This window comes from Nannospalax galili, unplaced genomic scaffold (genome assembly GCF_000622305.1).
Source record: "Nannospalax galili isolate Female #2095 unplaced genomic scaffold, S.galili_v1.0 scaffold110, whole genome shotgun sequence".
Classification (NCBI taxonomy): domain Eukaryota; kingdom Metazoa; phylum Chordata; class Mammalia; order Rodentia; family Spalacidae; genus Nannospalax; species Nannospalax galili.
This window is the reverse complement of record NW_008328707.1, coordinates 2276012-2301313: the sequence shown is the minus strand read 5'-3', so window position 1 is coordinate 2301313 and position 25302 is coordinate 2276012. Positions and strand designations below refer to the sequence as shown.

The following is a 25302-nucleotide window of genomic DNA, read 5'->3' as shown; positions in this document are numbered from 1 at the left end:
CAGATCTGAGAATCAATAAGATAAGCTAATTTTCTCTCTCTCTCTCTCTCTCTCTCTCTCTCTCTCTCCCCCCCCGCTCCCGCCCTAAAAATACATACACATGCCTTCAGAATATTCAACAAATACCTTTAACAAAGTGCCTTCATGTATATATCTCATTTAATCTACATAAATAACAATATTCTGATTTTCTAGATAAAGCTAAGGATGAAAGGGAAAAAAAGCACGTCACTATGTGGAAAGGCTTAGTCTTGATGCTATATCTCCTAGTTCCCAGGTCCACATCCTTCTATGACACAGCTGATAGATCCTGGCTAGGACAGGATTCCACATGGCTCTGTCTGGCCGGCCATGTGAGGCCTCGAATAAGTTCTCTGGACTCCCAGACCAATGGTTTTACATTATGATTAGGCCAATTTCTTGTTTTAAACTTTCTCATAGTTCTATAATGGATTTAGGAAAAAAGTCAACCTCCTAGAATAGAATTTATGTCCCTCCCAGAAGTCATCCCACCTCCATAATGCGGCCCGCCTGTGGTCTTACTGGGGACACCATCACCTCTGAGGCAGCTTTCACCAGTCTTGATTGCATCTTTTGAGAGTGTCCTCCCAACCTTAATGCTGTCTACATCTAACCTGTTATCCAGAACCAAATGAAGGTGATGTCTCCAGCAAGGACCTCTTCTAGCTCAACAAACTGGTCTCTACTGGGACTCTACCCTCCCCCATCAGCCTGGGCTTCTACTCATGATGTCTCTCTTACTGTCTACTAATCTGACTTCTCCTTTGGACTGCAAGCTTGAGAGCAGTCACTGTATCTTGACCACTGTGCATCCCCTGCACCCAAATGAAGTCTACACACATGAAATCGGCATTAGATTAGTATTTGCCTAGAAATGAGTGGATTATACCAATGAAAAATGAATACATTTTAAAAAATAAGCAGGGACTGGAGAGATGGCTCCACGGTTAAGAACACTGACTGTTCTTGCAAAACACTTGGGTTTGAATCCCAGCACCCACATAGCAGCTAACTACTGTCTATAACTCCAGTTCCAGGGGATCTGACAGTGTCTTCTGTCCTCTGAGGGCATTGTGTGACATGGGTGCACTTACCTATATGCAGGCAATACATGCATATACATAAAATAAAAATAATAAATAAAATATTTTTAAAAAACAAGCAAAGGAAATGCATGCTTTTTAATTGGTCATATATCTTAATGAATGCTGAATAAAATACTCCCTCCAAACTACTTTTCATTAGATATTTTTTTATTATTAGTTGGGAGGTCAAAGGACAACTTTGTAGAGTTGTTCTCTTTTGTTTGAAGCAGACTATCCCTGTAGCCCCAGCTGGCCTGGGACTTGCTATATAGACCAGTCTGGCCTTTATTTCACAGAGATTCACCTTCTTCTGCTTACACAGTACTAGAATAAAGGTATGTACTACCATGCCCAGTGAATCTATCCACCTTTGTGAGTGTTCCTGGAATTGAACTCAGGTCACTAGGCTTGCAGGGCAAATGTGCCTTTTATCCTCTGAGCCATCTTGCTGCCCTGTATTAGATATTTTGTGATAATATGGTTCCATCCAGTAATGAGCTCTATGAAAGTACCAATAGTGTGAACTGTTTCTCTTATTGTTGTTTTTGTTGTTTATTTTTAACCTAGAAAGATTATCTGTTAAGACTAGGATTCTCTGTTTGGAGGCCAAATTTGTCTCACTGATAAAGAATTCACTTAAGTGCACAATTTAGCCAACTTTGATTTTCTGTAGTTCAATTTTGAATAAAATCACCAAATACATACTTCATCCATTGACGGTCTTAACTTTGCCCGAGTTGCCACACATTGGCCTGCCAGACAGAAGAGCTTGGCAGAGAAGTTCCGAGGACAGGGATGTATTTTCTTGTCTAGAAATGAGAAACATGAATCGAGGCCTCTCTTCTCCATCAATTCCATAAGGAGATCCCGCTAGGAAAAGGAGATAAGCTATTACTTGAAATTCCATCAGAAAACTAAGAAACAGGCGCCAATGTGAAAGCAATTCTTACCAGCTGAACGTGTTTGGGGTCGTCTAACACCACTTTACAGCCTGTCAGAACTTCCATGATTACCTACAAGGAATGCACAAAATGTCAGTTACAGCTGTTGAGTGCATTCTCAATATTAGTTGCAACTATTTACATGACAATGGATGCAGTTCTTTCTGAATTAATGCCTCTACATTTTATTATAACACTGATTATACAAAATTAATGTATAAGACAATAAATAACAGGAAATCAATAAGTATAAAAGCTAAAGCTCTTGGGCTGGAGAGATGACTCAGTACTTAAGGGCACTGACTGCTCTTGCAGAGGACCTGGGTTTGAGTCTACATGGCAGCTAAAAACTGTCTGTAACTCCAGTTCCAGGGGATATGACACTCTCTTCTGACCTCTGCAGGCATTGCAAACACAGGTGTACTTACATACATGCAGGTAATACACTCATACACATACATACATTTTTTTTTAAGTTAAAGCTCTTAAAAAATTTCCTCTCAGAATTTAGAACCTTGCTGGCAATGAATCTCTTTCTTAGATAAGTGGTAGCTGACACTCACAATTCCAAAACTGTAGACATCTGTTTTATCAGAAAGTCTTCCCTGTCTGATGTATTCTTCTGGCATGTACCACAGATGTTTCCTGCTGCTGCCAGTCATATTTATGGTAGAACTCTGGTGTTCTAGGTGGGGTCGGAAGTGTGCCATGGCGAAATCAGTTAGTTTGGGTTGAAACTGATCATCCAGAAGTATATTTGAACTATAATTGTGTCCAAAGACAAAAAAAAAAAAACATCACAAAGGCATTTCATGAAATACAAAGATGGTCAATTCAAAACATCGATGAAACGGAGCCAAGCATGAATTTCCACAAATTATAGTGGACATATTTTTACATTCTTCTTAAAGCATAAATAGAAATTTGCAAAAAACCTAAACTAAAACTCTGACCCATGAACAATGGGTCTTTTGGGTGTTGAGACACACCTATGGAGATGGTGGGCAATGCTGAGGCTGAGGGTCTAAAGCCCTAATAAGAAAACAGGGTTGCTGAGGAGTAATAAAGATGGCACACACACACACACACACACACACATCCTGCTTCTTCTTGGTCTGAAGCAAAGGCCTATGGGCTCTCCCTCTAGTCAGCAGGGTTCTCTTTCCAGCTGACTAGTCCAAACCAGTTCAGGTACGACTGAGGCCAGAGTTCCACATTTCATCTTTTGAAGCCTTAGGCCTATCAGCCTTCCTCTTTGTTTATGTTGACCAATCCAAAATGAGGGGAGGGTAAAGCATGAAAACCCTGAAAACCCAGGTCCTCCGTGGGAGGCACTGGTTTCTTAGCTTCTGGGTCCCCTTTCGACTTGTGGAGAGCTTTGATTCTCTGTGTGAGTGTGTATATGGATGTGGATTCTTCATTATTTCTCAATAAAGTCTCTTCTATGTCTAAATTTTTCCTACCTTTTAATTATTTAATTGGCGGGGGAAACAAACCCAGTAACAACCCCTAATGGCCACTCGAGACCCCTAGACTGATAACATGGCCATAAAATTTGAGTCCTTATCTGTGATTCCTTCTGAGGATTACCGATTCACCAAGATTGGTATGAAACAAGTCAACACTGTAAAAAGATTTGCTCCCCAATCCCGTAATGGGGACTTCTCCCCTCCATGCAGTAGGAGGAGGGGAAAGTATGGTGGTGATTTTCTCTCTCTCTTCTTGGCTAGGGAAGATTCCCATTTGATTTTAGTTCTAATGTCTGTGTTTCAGAAAGCAAGGGAATCTTTTTCCAGATAGTTTTGACTGAAGCTTCGCAATGGTCCCCAACCCCTGGAGCTGAGGTCAATGACTGATTGCTGGCTCTGGGGGGATTTTATGAGTTAGACTCCTGAAGAAAGTAAATTATTCCCCTTCATCCTAGTAATCACAGTATTCTTTAATTAGTGGCTGGCTTCTGCAGGGATCTTATCTCTCTTCAGTGGTTATCTTAGCTCTCTCAAGCAAAATGAAAGAGGCCATTAGGAAAGTAGCAAAGAATGTGCGAGAATTCTTTAAACAAATCAAGTCATTTTGTAATCTGGATGCTACAAACATCTTTCCTCCCTACCAGAGACTTATGAAGAGAAATTAGCTTGCTTCCCTGTAAAATAAATACGAAATAACTGTGAAGGAAACAAAATAGCTCTGGAGGAGACGAAACTAACATGTTCACCCACTGCAGCTATCTTATCTTGCTCTCTAGGCTCTGGCACAGAGCAGTGGAAGGAGGCCTTGGGAAAAGATGACCTGCAAAAGCCCTCAGTGTAGTCAAGCTTTTTGGCTTTTAACTCTTTGAGCGTGATTGTTTAAAATATACAGTCTGCATTGAAAAGTAACATCAGCTGTAATGTGCAAAAGTCCCTTAACCTAGTTGAACAGTTTGTTGACCAGTTTCTCGGCTTCCAGGTCCCCTCTCCACTTGTGGAGAGCTTTGTTTACTTGTGTGAGTGTGTATATGGATCTGTGAGTCTTCATTCTTTCTAGATAAAGTCTCTTCAATGTCTGAGACTTATCCTACCTTCTAATTCTCTAACTGGCAGAGAAAATGAACCCAACTACAACCCTTAGATAGTGACATCCAAGACCCCTACACTGATAACATGGCTGTTAACAAGGCTGTGTCAATAAGGTGAACTACAGGAACCACAGCACCTTCTCTCTGCTCTTCCTACACTCAAGAACATGAACTGGATTTTGAGCGGCTAATGATGTATTTGTTATGTGCATAGAGGCATGCTACGGAATGCCAGGCTTGTCAGCACAGAGGCACTAGCGTAAAATGGCTTGAGATGTCTTTGGTAGCTTCTGCTTTAATAATACTCCTACCCCACAGTTCCATCTTTATGGCTTTCCTTTTGGTTTGAGTCTCATTTCGAAAATGAATTCCTGCAAGAGCAAAGGCGGGGAGCATAGGGTTGGTTTAAGGTGTTGTCACATAATAACGTTAATAATCCCTTCACATCTTGGTGAGCATTTATAAATGTTGGCTTATTTTGTCCTTCAAAAACCTATCGTAGCAGGAACGGGAAAAGAGAAACAAAGAGGGACATGTATTTCAGCTGGTGAAGCAGAGTTCGTCTCTGCCTTTCCCAGGTTCTAAGACCCTCTGTTCCTCCCCTCTCTTACATGTAAAGTGAGGAGAACAACAGAACTTAAGCCACTGCTACAGGGAATGTGAGGTGAGTCAACTGCCTGGCACTGCTGAATAAGCGCTAGCAAGGATGAGGATTTGTCATTGTCATAACAGGGCTGCGGATGTTGGCAAAGGAGGTGAGCTGGCCATGAGAAGGTCACCTTCTCAGTTTCACCTAGGGCCCCTCAGAGCTTGCTTTGTGTCCTCTGACACTAGAATATTTATTACTGGGCCTGCCCATCCAGAATGCCGAGAGGGATATTTTGTAGTACTATGCACTGTTATTAAAAGTGGTACTAGCTACTGGGTAAAAAGAAATCCTTAAACTGAAATAAATACTGAATTTTACAAAAGTTTTAGAAGTATTTGCTGTCTTGAATGAGTTCACAAACAGGTAGATCTGAGTTCCAAAGGTCAGAATTGAGATGTTTCAGAGAAAGGATGAAAAGACTTCTCAGAGACTCAAGTCTATGTCGAGGATCTAAGCAGACCAGCCCAACATTTGTAACCGAAGCTTCAAGAATTCCAATCCAGACTTTGTCTAGGACTGAATTTACAACAGATAAAATAAAAGGACATGCCAAGGTCCTTTAAGGATAAAGCCATTGTCCTTCCACTGAGTGAAAAAAGAACTGTACAATTCAAAGAGCTCAATTATGCATGAACCTCAGGCCCTGTCTGTTCAGTGTGATCTTCATATCTACAGGAAATAAGCCACAGGCCATATCCCCAAGACTTCTATCAACAAGAACAGTCCTTAACTTTCCTTTCTCTTTGCCTTGTTTTTTCCCACATATCCAGCAGCTGCTTGAGCCAGTCTGCTGCTCACATAGCCCACTTTATGCCATTCCTCACCCACTCCATTCTCTCACTTGGTGAACAGTGCTGACCACCCTGACATCCCTGTGCAGATGTGTAACAGATCATAGCTGGATCCCACATTCTCTCCAGCACTAGGTAAGAAGACACAATTACATCTTCAACAGGTGCACACTTGACTTGCTCACATCAAACTTGAGGTTTCTGAAGATACCCCCAATGGTTTCAGAATTTTGGGATATATGAAGGAGTTTGCCAGGTGGGGCAGGAGAGGCAGAAGGGAGGAAACAGTCACCAACCAGCTCTCATGGTCAACACCCAAGTGAGGCAGAAAGTGAGGTCGGAAAGGCCTTTGGCAAACTACAAAAGTAGCATAGGAAAGAAACCAGTTGGCAAAGGGGAAAGCTAGAAATCCCCTCTCCTAGGCCAACTATATATCCCTGCCACAGGCATATACACACAGGCACTCCAGTGTGCCTGACAGTGACCATGGCTCATTATAATAATAAAATGCACACCCCTTAGGTGGAGGTTTAAGATGCTAATGAGTCATATATGATACATGAAGTTGCATATGGAACTACACGTAACAGATCATGTGTAAGAAAGCTCACTGTATGCAAATGAGCCAGAAAGTCCATGCTGAAAATTACCTCCAATCCATGTAACACATTCTTTACAGCAGACGTTTGAGCTACTAAACTTTCTCCCTGCTCCAGCCTGCTTCCGCCCTTCGAAGTACATCTTTTTTTCCGATACCATCTCTGCTTCTGCTGACACAAGAAGGCAGTACCCCTGCAGAGATGCCCACCAAACCCCAATACCACTGTTACCATCTTTCCCAGCTTCTCTGCTGCTCTGAGAGTCACCTCTGCACACTCTCACTTCACCTCAGCGCAGAGAAAAATGGTGAAGGCCACATTTCAGTGTCTTCCAATGTCTTCCTCCTCCACCTCCGTTCTCCAGGAGGCATGAAATGCTAATTTACATTGCAGAGCCAAGAGAAGGACAAAGCTGAATCTAAACACCAGGTAAGCATCCCTGGGGTTTTCTAAATACAAAGGAAAGAAAGAAAGCAAGAAAAGCAAAGAAACCCGTCGTTTAAGCCATTTATTTGACCTTCTGAAAAACAAGGAGAAGCTTACAGCAATCGGTGAGTCACGCAACTGTGAAATGTAAGCAGAGGTGAGCTGTAAGCAGAGGTGAGCTGGGTGACCACAAACCATGCTACCCAATAATCCCACTGAGGACATGGGGTCAGAGAGAGGCCATCCGTAAGACAGGATTATCTGTGGACACTGCATTTATACGCTGAATAATGACATTTGGTAGAGACAAGTTACTTACCAGGAGACCTTAGTGTATAACATAAATTTTGAATGCAGTGCTTTATTCTGCTCTAAGTAAAGGTTAACAGTGGCTGAAGAGGAAAAACTTCTGCTGCAGGAAAGTGGAAATTGCCAAATCCCGCCAACAATCAGTTTTCACTGTAATTCTTTCCCCTGCTTCAACCTTAAACGGAATCTTCAAACACAAGTACCTCCAGCTACCAAGCAGGTCAGTGGAGCAAATCTGGTCAGCAGGGTGAAAGTGGACTGACAAGACAGACACCGCATCAGACAACTGCAATCCTAGTAGGATAAAGCAAAGGGGCAACTTGCCAGTAATTATAGCCACCAAAAACGTAGACAAGGAGATGATTTCGGTCAATACCCTCAATCCGGTATTTCTATAACCTTACTCTTTATTATAAGGGTATTTGTTGTAACAGAGAGACCAGGATGACTTCAAGACCCCTGATTGAGGACATGGGTATTATTCTATATGGATGGCGAATTTGTACCATAACTCTGGGGCAATAATTTGATCTCTGTGCTAGGAAGGGTTTCCACTTTGTGGGGAGCCTGATTCTCCAAACAATACTACTTTATCATGAGGAGTTTTCTTTGTTTTCTAGTTTAGTTGAAACTGTTAAGCCTTAAAAATGAAAATGTATGAAGATTAAAGTGCAGGATTTGAATTTAAGTATCACCGCTATGTTTGACATGGAGGAAGATACTGACATTTTTTAATATTTCATTTATTATTTTTATTTTATGTATATGAGTGCATTGCCTGCATGTATGTAAGTGCACCCCTGTTGTGCAATGCCTTGGAAGGTCAGAAGAAGGCATTGGCTACTCCAGGATTTGGAGTTAGGAACAGTTGTTAGCTGCCATGTGGGTGCTGGGAATTGAACGCAGGTCCTCTCCAAGAGCAACCAGTGCTCTTAACCACTGAGCCATCTCTCCAGTCCCCAAATACTTGAATTTTTAAAGACATACATATATATTTAAAGGGGTTTATTTTAACTTCAGTCAAGTGCCTGGTAACCCTCAGGAAAGGTAAAGACTCTACCCAGTTGGCTTCAGACATAAAGAAGATCCAAATGGCTTCTCTAGGTCAGCCTGATGCTACAGGACACGCACTTTTCCGTGTCACAGGAATTGAAACAGCAAGACATCCCTCCCAGATGGCCTGTCTCCCCTGTGAGACAATACTCAGTTTCCCGCCGGACCTATAGGTTTTGGGACAGTTATATACACCTACTCCTTTGCTTCAGCATATATGGCATGGCACCTAGGATGTACAAGCCTGAAATTATATTTCCCTGTTGGACTGTGGTGCTCTCGCTGTCTTGTTCGTGTTTTACAAGAACATGGGTCTAGTCATCCCATACAGAGAGGCCCAGGTATTAAGAGGTGTTTCCCTTAAAATGTGGAACTTTAGAGGTTGAATCAAACTACTACAGCCTCCCTGGGCCTCAGTTTCCTTGTGGGTAAAAAGATCTGCTTTATAAGAAAATGACACTGGGTGTGGTGACGGCCTTTAATCCCAGCACTCAGAAGGCAGGGGCAGGTGGATCTCTGTGAGATCAAAGCCAGCCTGGTCTACATAGTTTTAGGTCAGCTGGGGCTATAGGGAGATCCTGTCTCAAAGAAAACAAAACAAACAAAACAAAACAACAAAAGGAAATGTCAGAAGAGCTTTTGACTTATACAGAGCACCACAAAATGGACCTTAAAGGCTGCCATTGCCCATTCCATACTCATTATCTTACCTGAAAATCCCAAGAGGCACAGTTGAGTACCTCTAAAGTTCAAGGACAGTGATATACTTAACACTTATACAAAGGAGTCCAGGATGGGCTATAGACCTTAAATTAATTTCAAGGTATGGGGTGAGTTTCAAATAAGTTCTAGAGAAGTACTGAACAAACCTCATTAAGTATTATTTCTAGATAATTTGGGACAATGGAGAAGAAAAAGTTCTGGCATATGTTGTGCCTGTACATAGAAATTAATGAATGTTGGGACTTGAATACAATGGGGACAAATAGAACTATTAAGGGAAATTTTAATGTATGCAGTATCTAATTGTTTTGGCATCCTTTAGTAAAACAGTGAGCATGTTTCAATATCATAAACGAGGAAAGGAAGAGGAAGAAACTAGGGAAATCTGAGGAAAATCATTTATATGTAAAATAACTCTGAAAAAATAGTTGTTTCAAAAGGAGGAGGAAGGAGGTAGGATAAGGAAAACCATCAAGAAGATTTTGCATTTCTCACAGACTTAGACATTCTGTTAAACACTGAGCTGAAGCCCAGCCTTGATAAGTCTGCAGACACCAGCTGATGGGTCTATCAGGTCTTGGATAAAGGTAGGAAGAAGCTGAGTCCTCAGCAGGCAAGACTGTCCTGGTGACTGGTGGACCAACCTGTGGCTGTGTACCCCTTTTCCTGACCCCTGTCTTCACAGACCCTCCATAGGGCATGGTCTGTATACTCACTCACTTATGTGTCTGATCTATTCCCATTTTTCAAGAACACATTTTCAATTTTCTTGCTTCTTCCTTTTATGTGGAAGACTGTTTAACTTTGCAAGAAGCAAATGGCAATGCCAATTTAGGACGTGATTTTATAGGACACATTAGAAACACTCACTGAGATTATCCCTTTGATTTGGAACCATTAGCAGGAATGAATGTCTGAGATGAAAAATGCTGAGGGTAAAATGTATTTCAATTTTAAATTGTCTGTAAATGTGAAAAGAATTAAGTTTGCTAAGGAATGGGATGGAAATATCAAAGATGTTTACTGCTTTCAGATGCTTTCATAAGATCCTGTAATTAAAAAAATCTTCGTTTCCCAAATAAAAATTGTGAGGGTCTTTTGCCAAGAATACAGATTGCACTCCAGATTCTTTTCTTTAAATCCTTTCCTTCTCAAATTCTACCATCTGGAAGTGAGTTTTGTTTTTATAACATTCTCTTTGAAGAGTTCAAATTACTAAGACATTTTTGTGTTAAATGAACCACCAGACTTGTTGAAAATACCTTTGAAATGTGGGCTTCGCTTCCTCCCGTGGGTGTTCCTCAACCATGCCGTTACAGTTTCTTTCTTAGAAAGCGAGATTACCAGTGCAGATCTCCAGACCTAATCCCTCCCTCAAAGCAGGCTGCCTACTGCCGTTTCCACAAGCATCCAATGTCAACATTTCCAAATTGTGCACATTAACTGTGTTCTCCTTCTCAGCTCCCCCGTGTCTGCTGATGAAGCCAACATGTCCCTAGTAATGCCGGGCCTTTAATTCCCTCATAAAAGCACAATTGTTAGAATCACACAAACATGGAAAGGCACCTCCCCTTTCCTGTCTACAGCCATGTGACAGGCAAGTTACGAGCATTTCTGAGCCTTGGCTTTGCCCCTGTCAACCTAAGATACTAGTAATCATACGTTCACTCAGGGTTGTTGGGAGGATTAACAGTTTTCCGTGGGTGTGTATATGAGTTGTAAATTCTTTGGCTTTCATGAAGCTCCTTAATCCACCTGCAGACTCCCAGAGGCCTTCATGTATTAGTATTTCCCAGGGCCTTCAGGACAAACTGCTTACAGCTGTCTTGGGGTTTTCTTTATGCTGCCCCCCTCATGTTGAAAGTACTCCTCACTCCTTATTTTTGTCCAAACCCTCTTTGTCCCCATGAAGTTTTTACTGGATCTCTCTGGATTTCAGTGTGCCTCCTTCTTCCAAGTTCCTACTAGACACTTAACATACACCATTTGGTACTGAATGGAGACCATTTTATGTTGTTTACTTTAGCCCCCATGTGCTGAGCCCTCCAGGAAGACTAGAGTCTGAGGTTAGGTTAGATGAAGCACTTAGGGGTCTGAAGACATGAGTCTCACATCAGGTAGGCTACAATGACAGCTTACTGCCCAGCCCTGGACTGTGCTTTCTGTGTAGCAGCTCACCTCATCCTCAGAACCCTGGGAGGGAGGTGCACTGGTACTATGCCCAGTCCCAAAGAGGAAGGAGACAGAGCATTAGGGGGTTAAGAGACTTGCCCAAAGTCACAGTGCTAGAAAGGAGTGGGACCGTAGCCAGCGACAAGAGGCAGAGATAACAATGACATCATTTGGGTGGTTGTGAAATGGGGAAGGGCAGAGAAAAGTATGGGGAGACGTTTTGGAAATCAGGCATTTGAGGACTTTTTCCAAGGGTTGCTTCAGGGGAGGCAGATGGCAGGGGCCACTCTACCTGTCTGAACTCTTATTCAGAAACTGAGCAGGATAAAACATGGCCAGGATTTAAAAGAGTAAGGGCTCATACTACCCTATTTTCATAATCCCCAATTTGTGAGTCAAACACAAAACAAAGGCAGAGTTGTGAAGTGAAAGAAATGAAATACCAGAAGTCAACTGGATTGGCTCTGGATGTACAGCTGAGAAACCGGCCAGACAGTGTGAGGCAGGCCCTGGGCGTGACCCCAGATGTCCTGGGAAGTACCCGTATCATCATCCCCCTTCCTTCTCCCCAGGAACAATGTGAACATCATTGCACAGGGCACTAAGATGCTGAATAATGACCTCACAAGCTTTTTTTTTTTTTTTTTCTGGTGGTGGTGGTGGTGCTGGGACCTTTGACCTAGTGCATGTCAGGTAATAGTTCTACCACTAAGCAATGTCTTCAGCTCCACAATCTGCACTTTAAAAAATATTTTAAAAATCATATTGTGAGATCCCTTTTAGATGGCAGAGAGAGAGAGAGAGAGAGAGAGAGAGAGAGAGAGAGAGAGAAGAAATTTAGGCATCATTTGATTTTTAGTTTAAAACAATAATGCGCCTGTCTTTCTTGGTTGCAGGTAGGCACTACAGTGTTGAACTGAGCCAAGGTCATGATGTCCTATATCTGGGCAGCATTTTTCTTATCAAGAAAAAATTCATTAGTGAGAAGTGGTGTCTGAGTAACATCACATATGGATTTTACATCTCATATGACTAGAGACTAATCTTTTGGATTATTAAGGAAAACAAAATCATGTCTGTCTTTGGCTTTGCTTTCCTGTTGGGTGTTTAAGACTATATGGGTGGACAACATTAACCTTTTTCTGTCCGGGTAAGTTGAGGATCTGATCCTTAGGAGTCAGTTGGGCTTCAGAGGAGTCTCTGGTGCCTCTAGCCTTTCTTTTGCCAGCTGTTCTGTCTATGTGAAAATGACTCAAAGGTCTTACTTGACTGTGGCTTTGACTGGAAGCATTGAAGAAATTTTCCTCCATGTTGACCCTCTTCTTTGTAGAATGGGCACTGGTTAGAGTTCACATATTAGGGTCTCTATGGCCACCCTGACCAAAAGAACAGATGAATCACCAGGGCCACAGAACATTTTGAGAGATGCCCCATAGTCCCCTGAGACCTAGTTGACCTTGGAGGGCAAGGGCAAAATATTGTCCCTATTAATACCTTTGTTCATATTTGTATAGGCCTCTAAGTATGGTAAGTATGGTCACTGAACATCCAGAAGGTCAGTTACACCAGTCTTGTAGTTTAAACTTTTGTGTAATATTTAGATAAAGCTTTGTTTTAAAATAAATCATAATTAGACATATATTTTTGGTTTTCTTTTAAAGATTTATTCTTCAAATTTTATTATTTTTATTTTATGTGTATGCATGTATTGCCTGCATGTAGGTAAGTGCACCTGGGTTGTGCAATGCCTGCGGAGGTCAGAAGAAGGTGTCAGATCCCCTGGGACTGGAGTTACAGACAGTTGTTAGCTGCTATGTGGGTGCTGGGATTCAAACCTGGGTCTTCTGCAAGAACAACTAGTGTTCTAAACTGTCGAGCCATCTCTCCAGTCGCTCTCTCACTCTCTGTAGGTATGTGTGTGTGTGTGTGTGTGTGTGTGTGTGTGTGTGTGTGCTTACATAGGTTTATGCATGAGCATGCAGGTTCCTATGGAGGCCAGAGAGGGTAACAGATCCTCTGAAACCTCTGTGAGCTGTCCAACATTTAAAAACATTTTTAAAAATATTTTATTTATTATTTTTATTTTATGTGTATGAGTATATTGCCTGGACATCACGGAGGTCAGAAGAGGGCAATGGATTCCCTGGAACTGGAGTTACAGATGGTTGTTAGCCACCATGTGGGTATTGGGAATTGAACCTGGGTCCTCTGCAAGAGCAACCAGTACTCTTAATAGCTGAACCATCTCTCCAGCCTACTGGTATAAACTTTTTTTAAAAGCATAAAATGTAGTAAATCATAGCCATGACAAAAATAAGTCATAGCCTGTCTATCCAAATAAAGACATTGGTATTTGGATATGTTTTACTTTTAATGTTTTTTTAAATAAATGAAGTCGCAGTTCTACAACTTAATAATTATGTGCTATATAACACTTCACTTTGGCCTTTCTTGCCTAATCTCACTTTATATACACTGTTCCATGTTGTTTCATGCTACTAGTAATATTATTTTATGTCAAGGGATGATGACGTGTGTGATCCTTCCTTCAGTGTAAAGTCCAATACAAAAAAGAAAATGAAGATAATGATATCATCCATTATTCATTCCTCCTGTAAAAATGGTGCCCTGATTTATTGATGGAAAAAATACTGCTTGACACAGATTTTGAGCCAACTATTAAGATATAGTTACTTTTCTGTTGCTGTGACAGAAACACCAATGATCAAGGGAATGTAGAAGGAAGAGTTTATTTAGCTTATGGTTCCAAAGGGGCAAGAGTCCAACTACTTGGAGCCTATGGGGGACATTCTCAGTCAAACTACCACAAGTGTACAATAAAAATGAACCCCCTGTTAGAAGCTATCTTTATTAATGATGACTTTTCAAATTGTATGGCAAAGGCAAAAGATTGCAGGCCTTCCTAAAAGCAATGGGCCAAGAAACAGGGTGATCCAAGTTTTGAGTGAAGGGAAGAATTCTCTTTAGAGATGGAGGATGACCAAGGTCAGCCAACTTATGTTTGGCTGGGACTGTTGGGGACAGATACCATTATCATCCGACAGATGTTCAGTGGCCTGAAGTGAGCTGGTCTCATTCCAGTTCCTAGACGGCAAGTGTACACATCACCAAATAAGAGGGGGATATCTACAGCTGAAGTTGGCATTAATTAATATCTTTGCTGTTAGCTCAGCAGACAAGCTAAGAGTCAAGTGGCTCTCGAAGGTCACGATTTGTGCTGCAGCAGACAGAGACATGCCGAAAGCATGATTACCAAACAAATGTCCAGAGCCCTGGAATTTCACTCTGACACATGTGTGTGTGTGGTGCAGTCTATTGACGGGCTACATTTGAATCCTCAGATTAGAAAACCCACTATGGTCTCCACTGTGCTTTGCACACAACAGATTTTGAACAAAAATGAACTTGATCCCCAAGGCATTCAACAAATACATAGTAAGGCACAAGTGATTCTTTCAAAACGAGAGCTTTGCTTGTAGGTCCATTCATTTTAAGCAATGAATTGACAATAGAGCTACGTAGAGGAGTGATGAGCAAAAAGACTGACTGTCACGTACATGGCTCGGCCTCTGCCCCACCACTCCCACCACTTCTGGACCAAGCACAACAGGCATTTTATGAGTGTGTGCTCTGTTCAGTACCAAGTCATTTAACCTGAACAAATGATGCTATTGATCTACTATTAGCTTTTGTGGGGTGTGGGGTGTTGAGACAGGATCTCACTATGTAGCTCTGGTTGACCTGAAACTCGGTATATTAAACCTGGCTGGTCTCGAACTCACAGCCTGAGTGCTGGGATTAAAGGCCTGTGCCACCATGTCTGGCACTATTACTAGCATTTTTCAGAGAGAAAACCTGAGGCTAAGAGAGTTATGCAGTTCTCTCAGAATCACATTTTTTTAAAAAAATCTTATTTATTATTTTTATTTATGTGTATGAGTGCAATGCCTGCATATAGGTGGGTGCATCCGTGCTGTGCAATGCCCAAGGAGGTCAGAAGAAGGTGTCAGATCCCCTGAAATCGGAGTCACAGAGAGTTGTTAGCTGTCATATAGGTGCTGGGAATTGAACCCAGGTGGGTCCTTGGTAAGAGCAGCCAGTGCTCTTAACCACTGAGCCATCTCTTCAGCCCTCAGAATCACATTTTAAGAGGAAGCTCTGATTTTTAAATAAGGTGTTTCTGATTTAAACATTAGGGAATCCTGAGTTAAGAGGGTTGGGGGACAGGAGTAAAACTCATTCTTGGGTCTCATTTTTCTGAGCTGCATGGTGCGTGCATGGTGCCCGGTGCTCCCACCCCTGCTGCCCAGCTCCTCCTCAGTTGATCCCTAGTGAAAAGGATTAGCTGATAATGGCTCACAAGTGCACAACTGAGTCCCCACCTGGAACTGTCCATGGTAGAAAGAGATGCCTCCTCCAAGTTAAAGCCCTGTTCCAGGACTGGCCAGAGTGCAAAGACTAGAATGTCCTACCTAACTTTTTCCTATCTTTGAAGGGCTGTTGGGGTTTCAGCAACTTTCCTAGGACATCAGTTAACACCCTACTCAATTCTGCCTTCTTCTCCTTTACCCTGACATTTGCTTGTTTTGTTCCTTTTATTTTTGCAGTACTAGGTACTGAACACTGCACAGGCCAGACAAGTGCTCTACCACTAAGCTACATCTCTAGATTTTTACTTTGAGACAGAGTCTCATAAAATTGACCAGACTGGCCTGGAACTCACTCTGTAGTATAGACAAGCTTGAACTTCTGACCCTCTTGTCTCAGCCTCCCAAGTAGCTAGGATTATAGGCCTGTGTTACTAGGCCTGGCTATTTCTTGAATGTGCTCCCTAAAAATCTCCTAAAGATGAATTGCTGCCTCTGAGCCTATCTCCTAGGGACCTGAAGACAGGAGCCAACAGTGAGAATGTACAGCTGGAAAACACAACCTGCACTCTTACCAGTACCAGAGAGACACTGAGCAGGTACATCAGTCACCTTGCCTAGAGTCACATGGGAAAAACCCTAGGAAGTGGGTAGTCTCTGCATCTGTTGCCTTTACCAACTTTGCCCCAGTCTAGGGCTGTCCTTGTCTGTCTCCCACGAAGAGCCAGAAGCTCAACACCTTTCCCTTCTCTCCTTCAAACTCTGCTTTCAAGAAAGGATTTGATGAATTCAGCTACATAAAGGAAACAAGATTAACGTATTACATGTGAGATGTAAACTAAGCTAATGCTTACTTTAAACCAGAGGACGAACATGTACAGCAAGATTCTAAACACCCAGTAAAACAAATAACTCTGTGTTCAGAGTTAATTATAATATAGGTATAAGAGAAATTCTTTTAGGTTGGGGATGGCTTTTCAGCTGTATGGAATCCATTCCCAGTGACTCCACTGACCTCTGAGATAATCATTGCCTTTTATATCCAGGTGCTTTGTAAGTTTGCTTCAACTGTATGCTGATTTTGAGAGGCCCCTGGCAACTGATGAATTTCTACACTACAACAATTGGAGCAACCCCCCCCACCCTCGCCCCCCATACTGAGAAAAATTCAGAGTCCTTTTATATCATGTTCATTTCTCCAGAAAAAAAAATGAGCAATCAGTTCCTCTTCTGTTCAAGTCAAAAGTACACTAAAAGCTTTCTTAGGAAATGCTCTAGAAGAGGCAGCATTCTCCAAACTCAGCTGCCCCGGCAGTCAACAATGGTGTGGTTAGGGACTTTTGGATGAGTTCAGCATAAAGATCACAAAAGAGAATGTCATCAGAGAGATTTTGCTATGGATATCTCCCCTGAATGTGGTTTTACTAAAGAAGGAAAATAGAAAGTGTTGCTTTTAATTTTCTCGTGTCTCAGAAACAATCATGGGTTGGCACTTGACTTGTCATAGATTCATGTCTGAGGCTGTGAGGAAGGAGGCTCATTGTAATAAACAAGACCCTAGAGACTTGGACCAGGTACTTGACTTGCTTTCACTACTGCTGTCTTGTTCAGAATCCCTGTTTAAATTTTATCTCCTGTTAAATTTCAACTTAAAGGGGTGGGGGTGGGAGGATTAATAAAGGTCCCAGTTCACATCCTGCTATCAGGTATAACTCATAACACACACACAAATGCATTAGTAATTCACAAAGATAATATAATGTATTCCTTATACAAAAGTAAGAAAAAATGTGATAAATTTAATACTTAGAGAAGAGTTCTTGTTATGCTCCTATACATGCAGGAAGAATACAGACAGAAAAGAGCATGGCATTTGAGTCACTCACCTGTGGTGCTGGAAGGGGTTTTTGGGTGTAACCTAAAGCTCTGGAATCAATATTACCTGGATATATTGCCACAGACGACTGAGCATGGTTGAGTGTTGTGCAAGTACTGGATGGCTTTGGATACTCCTATTAGTATGTTGATTCGAATGTGCCAAGAGAGTGGGATGGTGTTACCCTAAAAAACAAAAGAAGGAAGGAAAGAGGGAGGGAGGGAGGGAGGGAGGGAAGAAAGGAAGGAAGGAAGGAAAAAAAAGAAAGAGAAAGAAAGAAAGAAAGAAAGAAAGAAAGAAAGAAAGAAAGAAAGTCGGTTTGATTGTACTTGCTTAGAGCAAACTATATATTCATTACACAGACCTGTGCCAGAATTGCAGCAGATGGCAAGGTGGAGTGAGGAGGTGAATGAACATTTTGGTTTGCTACAACCCAGTTTTAATTCCAAATGTGTTTCCCTCTACTATTGATGATGGTTCTAGGGGAATACCCAACAATTTTCAACATTGGCTTAGTCAAAACATGACAAGTGGGCTGGGGGTATACTCAGTGGTATAAGACCCTGAGTTTGATCGCAAACTTTGCCAACCCCTCCTCCCAAATTTGTTTTGACATGCTAAGGATAGATGATATAAACACGCTCTAGATTTAGAATCAATAAGGAGTAAGGACCAGAAAAAATGGTAGCAGTGTTGCACAAAACCCAGTAACTTGTGTTCAGGCAGCTATCTAAGAGTGAGAAATCAATTCCAGGAGAGGACCTCGGCTTCCTCGGAAAACCATTCATGACTATTCCCTTGTGGCATGCACATGCCTCGCCTCTGCTCCCCCCCAGTGTTAGCAGTCTCCCTTCACCCTGGGGCTTCAGTGAGTCAGAAGACCAGAGAGAACCACAGCCGTCACTTACTACACATTGCAATCTGTTGAAAAGTGTTCCATTTCTCATATATGGATAAACCAGACAAAACTTCTCTGGCTCAGTAAAATATGCAGCCAACTCCAGTATGTGTGGATGACGAAACCTTGAAACAGAAGGTTTTAACCCATTACATTCTTCTATCAGAGGAAATGGGCAATATTCAGATTTAAAGGAATGGGAAACAGTTCTAAAGTACATAAGTTTGACCAAGAGAAGTCATTTATTTCATTGGAATCATGATATGTATATGTATATATATACATGCAGATTTAATTTTCAAATTGGCTGTTTTAATAAGTACTACTTACTTTTGTGATTGACTGTCAGCATGCAAATAAAAATAAAATATCCAAATATAAGACAAAATTTAAGGAAGCAACAATTTCATAAGATTGGGATATTGAGAAATTTATGTAAAAAAGAAAACATCTAATGTTCACTTATTTTTACTGATATGAAACACAATGTAATCCTTTATTAAGCAAATAAAAATAATACAGCTGAAATTCAACTGATTAAGTATACCATGTAAGTAAAGTCCCCAAAACATGGGAGAAAAGATGACTATTTTCATTGATCAGTTTACTGAGCATTACATGCCAGGTACTAGGCAGACCCTGTTACAAGCAGAAAAGAGACAGCCATGTGTTTACAGAGCTTGCATTGCTATCTAAGACCTCTTAGTTTCATATTAAAAATGTCACTGATTTTAAATCACAGACCTATGTCAAGATAGTATATATTTCTCAGGCTCCTCTCCTAATAATCAGTTATTCACCTATTAACAGAAATAAAAACTCTAAGCCGAACATGGGGGCTCATGTCTTTACTCAGCACTCGGGAGGCAGAGGTAGGTGGAGCTCTGTGAGACTGAGGCCAACTTGATCTACATAGCATAGTGAGTTCCAGGTCAGTTGCGGCTACAGGGAGACTATCTCAAAAACAAACAAATAAATAATAAATAAATAAATAAAAACTGTATTAATGGAACCCAAGTGTGATGGTTAATCTTCATTTTCCACTTAACTGGATTTAGAATCATCGTGGAAATTTACCTCTAGGCGTGTCTACTGTTTTGGTTTGGTTTTTTGAGACAGGGTCTCCCTGTATTCCAAGGCTGGCCTGCAATTCATTATGTAGACACCTTGATCTCACAGCGATCTGTCTGCCTCTGCTTCCAGAGTGCTGGGACTAAAGGTGTGTGACACCATGCCCAGCTTGGGTGTGTCTTGTTTAACTGAGGGGTCCATCCTGAATGTGGACAGCATCCTCCCATGAACTAAAGCCCAAGACTGAATAAAAAGGTAGAAAGGAGTACCATAATTCATCTCCCTGTGCTTCCTGACTACAGACTCAACGTGGCCAGTTATCTCACAATCCTGCCACTATAGTTTCCTGCCATGATGGACTGTGCCCTCAAACTATAAGCCAAAATAAACCTTTAAATCCTTAAGGTATTTTGTCATAGCAACAACTAAAGTCTTAACACAACAGGTAACCACTATGACATGCGAAATGTCAAATTTACAAATATTGTGAATTCAGTTTAATGTATTGATACCTACTACATCCTGAGCATGTTTGAGAATATAAAAATAAATGAAACTTTTAAAAAAGGTTCTATTCAGGCTAGGTGTGATGGCTGGCACACACTTTTAGTCCTAGCACAAGGGAGGCAGAGGCAGGTAGATCTCTGTGAGACTGAGGTCAGTCTGGTTTACAGAGTGAGTTCCAAGCTAGTTGGGACTACAGGGATACTCTGTCTCAATACAAACAAACAATAAGCAAAAAGGTTCTAGATCAGGCTTGGTGGTACATGCCCTTAATTCCAGGACAGGGGAGGGTGAGGCAGGTAGATCCCTGTGAGACTGAGGCCAGCCTGGTCTACATAGCAAGGTTACAGGGAGACCTTGCCTCAAAAAGACCAAAAAAAAAAGGTTTTATTTGTAAAGACTTACTATTTGCTTCTTTTGAGGCAAACTTTTCTAACTTTCCTATAAATGGAGAAAAGCAAAAAAGTCCCCCATAAGAATCATGACTATAAATCTCTAGCCCATCTGTTGGAAGACCCACCTTTCCAGTTTACAGGTCAATCACCTGATCAAAGGACCTCCCCTAGGAAAGCAGGTTCACCTTAAGTCATGCTAAATAGATGAGTGGAATACCTAGTGTGTTCGTGACATAGTGAACGTTTCCTGCCTGGAGTCCCTGGTCTTAGTACAGTGCTTCTGGACCCAGCCACAGACATATGACTTTCTGTAAGTCGGTCTGTTTTTCTGAATTCTTCAGAAAACCATACTGTCTCTCCTTTTTTTCTTCATATCCCTTTCCTAAGCATGCTCTCCCTAATACTTTGGGCTGCCCCAACCTTCTGGGCTTCTTTACTTTTTCTCTAAAGCTTCCTTCTCCCTGCCACGTGGCTGCTAGTCCACCATGTCTGACCTCAGTGCAGGTACTAAACCAGCTTCATGGCTTTTTTCCCTCTCCCCTCTAGTCTCCTCTTCAAGGCAGCTGCTGAGATTCATAGCTTGTCTGCCCTGAGGATTCTTCTTTAAATTCTAATAAAATTGTCCGAAAACTTCTATTTGAGTCCATTCTTAAATTATTTTATGAATGCAACTAAGAACACTCCAGGGGACACTGTTTCTCCCCGTATCATAAACACATACATACTGTCTTATATATAAAGTATATTTTAATATCTATATATATTTATCTTGTATGTGTAAGTATATGGGGATTCCCATTATTTTTAATCTGTCTTATCTCAAGGAAGGAAATCTGTCAGAGTGGCTGTGTACATCATATTTACACACACACAAATATATGCAGAGACTTTTATCTTAAAATAAGTCAAAAAACAACTCTCGTGATATAAGATCCCTATACCTATTATGATTCAGATGTACAACAAAATGCAATGGCCTGGAGACAAACTGAAGAAGTATGTTGAGCTGCTAAAACAGCTGCTCTATACCACTGGTTGGTTGAGTCCCCTGTAACCTAAAATAACACAGAGAGCAAAATTTCTGGGAAGGCAGCAGATAGCAGACTGAATCATGGAGACAAGCCAGCCCTGATGCCCTGTTTCTCTGCTCTCTGGCCATTTGAAACGACCATTTGTTTATTTTTAAACATTACTAATCAAGCAGGGAAAAAAAGATACTCTAGATTTTAGTGAGATGTGGGACATAGACTGCGGGGGGGGGGGGAGCGGATACGGGGAACCTGTTACTTTTCAGCCTAAGAACTCATGCCCCATCGTTTCCCTAACAATTTTTCAATCAGTAGACTTTTCAAGTTCTATAGATCAGAAGATCAGGAAATCTGACACTTACTGATCAATTTAGCAAGCATTTCTGGATGCCTACTGTAGGCAAAAATGATGTAGTCTTCATGGTATGATACAGCAGAGACTTGAATGGTGCACAAACTTGGGCTTGCACCCCTGTCTTTACATCAGCTCTCTGAGACTATCTCTTTCATTGTGTGCAATAATTAAGACACCTACTTCCCAAAGTTCTTATGAAAATTAAATGAAAGTTTAAATATTTAGCCAAGTACTAGGTCCTCAAAAAGTATTAAGTTCTTTCCCGTCCCTTGAGGAAGGAAGAAACAAAGAATCAGAAATCAGTTTTAAGGGCTTATAAATCTATTTAAGGGAACTCTCTTAATAATTCCAGCTCCCCATTTTCTGTTCTCTGTTCTTCTCTTTCTCAAGTTTACTGAAAAATGCCTATTCACTCTCCCAACCTCTCCTATAGTGTAAGAGGATGATGATACATTTGCATAAGTCACACCTAGATGTCTGAGAAGATGGAGAGTGAAGATGAGTTAGGGGATTAAGTCGGACCTTGTAGGAAAGGTGGAATTCACCTCAGTTTCTTCATAAGTATTCAGCATCATTAGTCATCAAGGAAATGGAGACAAAAAGTATACAAATAACAACAAATGCTGACAGGGATGAGGGAGAGAGACGCTTACAGACTCTGGTGGGAGTGTAAACAAGTGCAGCCACTTTGGAATTCAACTGGAGGTTCCCCAAACAACCAAACATAGAGCTGCCATGTGCCACAGCTATACCACACCTGGGCATATAGGCACATTAATTTGTATCTCACTATAGGACACTCAAACAACCATGTTCATTGCTGCTCTATTCACATGGCTAGGAAACAGAATCAGCCTGGATGTCCATTAACTGATGAATGGATAATGAAAATGTGGTACAACACACAATGGTATTATATTCAACTATAAAGGAAAATGAAATTATGAAATTTACAGGTAAATGGATGGAACTAGAAATAATTATAGTGAATGAGGCAACTCTGGCCCCAAAAGACAAATGACCCATGTTCTCTCTTATGTGCAGACCCTAGCCCCAATTCTTTAGTTTCATGTGCTTAACATGGAACACCTGCAAAAACTAGGAAACTAGAAAGGGGATGGGGTGGTTGCCTTAGAGAGGGTGGAGAATAGCACATAGGTAAATTGAGCATTAAGAGGGAGAATACTGGGGGAGGAAAGGTTTACTAAAAGAGTGGAGGAGTAGGATAGGGGATAGAGGAGATGAGGGGATGGGGCACGGAGGGGAGGTTAACCGAAACAAAGGGGATATGGACAAGCCACATGCAACTCTAATAGCTTATAATCCAGTTTTATAACCCAATCAAAAAATATAATGGAGGGGCTGGAGAGATGGCTAAGTAGCGAAGAGCACTGGCTGCTCTTACAGAGGACCGGGGTTTGAGTCCTAGCACCCACATGGTGACTAACAACTACCCATAACTCTAGTTCCAAGGGATCCAATGCCCTCTTCTGATCTCAGTGAGCATTCCACAACATGGGTGCACTTACATACATGCAGGCAATATATTCATACAACATAAAAAAAGTCAAAACATTTTAAAGGATAGTAAAAACATGCAATATTGTAAAATGTCCCTTGGTTTTTACTTTTCCTGCTGTTTTCCCTGGCATATGCTTAGAGTCTGGCATGCCTTTTTGGATATGGTATTATGGATGGTACATTCTTTACATTGCATTTTATTGGCAGGGCTGTGGTGTCGGTTTGTCTTATTATTAAAGGGGTTAACCTTGACCTCTTGAATTAAAACTGGGGTGTCTACCTGGTCTTTGCATTACAAAATTTTAAAAACTATTGTGCTGGATAGCTTTAGTGTCAACTTGACACATCTGGGTTGAGGGAGCCTCAATTGGGGAATTGCCATTATAGGACTGGCCTCTGGCCATGTCTGTGGGGCATCTTCTTGATTGAGTGATGTGGGAGGGCCCAGCTCACTGTGGGTGGTGCCACCCCTAGGCAGGTGGGCCTATGTTGCATAAGAAAGCAGGCTGAGCAGGGCTGGGGAGCAAGCCAGTAAGCAGCATTCCTCCACGGCCTGTGCTACAGCTCCTGCCTCCAGGTTCCTGCCCTGAGTTCCTACCATGAACTCCCTGATGAACTGTGACGCGGGAGATGTAAGCTGAATAAACCCTTTTCTCTCAAGTTTGTATTGGTCAAAGTGTTTCATCACAGCAATGAAGAAACAAACTAGGACAACTATTTTATTACTTTTATTTTATGTGTATGTATGTATTGCTGCATGTATGTAAGTGTGCCCGTGTGGTGCAATGCCCACGGAGGTCAGAAGAGGGCGTCAGTTGTAGTGATGACTTCTACAATATGGATATACTCTGGGCAAATGACTTTTACTTAACCATACAACCATAAAGTTAATCCTGTCTTAGCTTGTTTATAATGCAGACAGTCTCATTGAGCCTTGTGTTCCTCTTAGAACCTAAACATAGCTTTAATTATTCCTGACCCTTCCTTGCCCTAGACCTAAAATAATGTATGTATGGGTGCATGTATACAGTGACTATCAAAAGCTCTGCAAGCAGCAGTTATTCATTGGAAACCATAAAGACATACATAAAGATTATCCCATTTGTGTTCCAAGCAACAGATGGGGTTGATAGCATCTGTTTGTGGTTGTGTATGTGGTGTATGTAGGGGTCAGAAGGGACGCCTTCTGCTAAGTCAAATCTTTCCAGCTTTTACTACCCCATTTCATGTTTGATATACTGTTTAAATAAAAGAATGAGATAGTCCTTGTAAGAAAGCACAGTTTGGAGAGAATTCTGAAGGAACAGGATCTCAACAGTTTGGGTCCCCTCTTAAAAATGGATGCAAAGAGTCAGGTTGTTTTTATTAAGGCATAGCTATAAAGTGCTGTCACATAGCTGCTTAGCTAAATGGACAAAGCATCAAACTACCTTCCAAATATCTATGTTCATACCCCAGACAAATGCTATTCTCAGTCTAAATCAGAGAAGCCTCTTTGCAGGGAGCAGAAGTAAATGCAGGGACCCATGGCTGCAAAAAATGCTGAGAAGAAATGACTGTTTAAGATTCAACCCCTTATGGTTCAAGGATCATCATGAAGGGGGGTGGGGTGTAGAAAGAATGTAAGAGCTGGAAGATAGGGAGGAGGGATGTGAAATGCCATCCTCCCTATCTGAATAGGACATGGCAATGTCAATCATGAACTCACAGTAGCTGCAGGTACTGGCACTGGTCCTACACAAGACTGGTAGTCAGCTATGGATAGGGGAGAGTTTGATGAAGCCCTATCACTTACTGCTGAACTATTGACAACAAACAGATTATTAGGTGGGGGGAGGCATAGTATCCAGTTGAGTATCCACTGATGAGCCCACCAGGCTCCAACAGATAGTTCCAAACCCATGGTCACACAGACATCCCAGGTCAAATCAGTGGGACAC

At 41.5% G+C, this 25302-nt stretch overlaps 1 protein-coding gene across 2 annotated transcripts in view; it reads right to left on the bottom strand.

The window, feature by feature from the left end:
• Irak3 (interleukin 1 receptor associated kinase 3) overlaps positions 1–25302 on the bottom strand; it is a 63854-nt gene that overhangs the window by 5992 nt on the left and 32560 nt on the right. For both annotated transcript variants that reach the window (XM_029561580.1, XM_008829118.3), the window contains exons 7-11: positions 18499–18613; positions 17657–17775; positions 2611–2809; positions 2057–2119; positions 1812–1976 (exon numbers count right to left, since the gene is read on the bottom strand). In XM_029561580.1, the coding sequence (XP_029417440.1) occupies positions 1812–1976; positions 2057–2119; positions 2611–2809; positions 17657–17775; positions 18499–18613 (661 nt within the window). The remainder of the gene's footprint in view (positions 1–1811; positions 1977–2056; positions 2120–2610; positions 2810–17656; positions 17776–18498; positions 18614–25302) is intronic.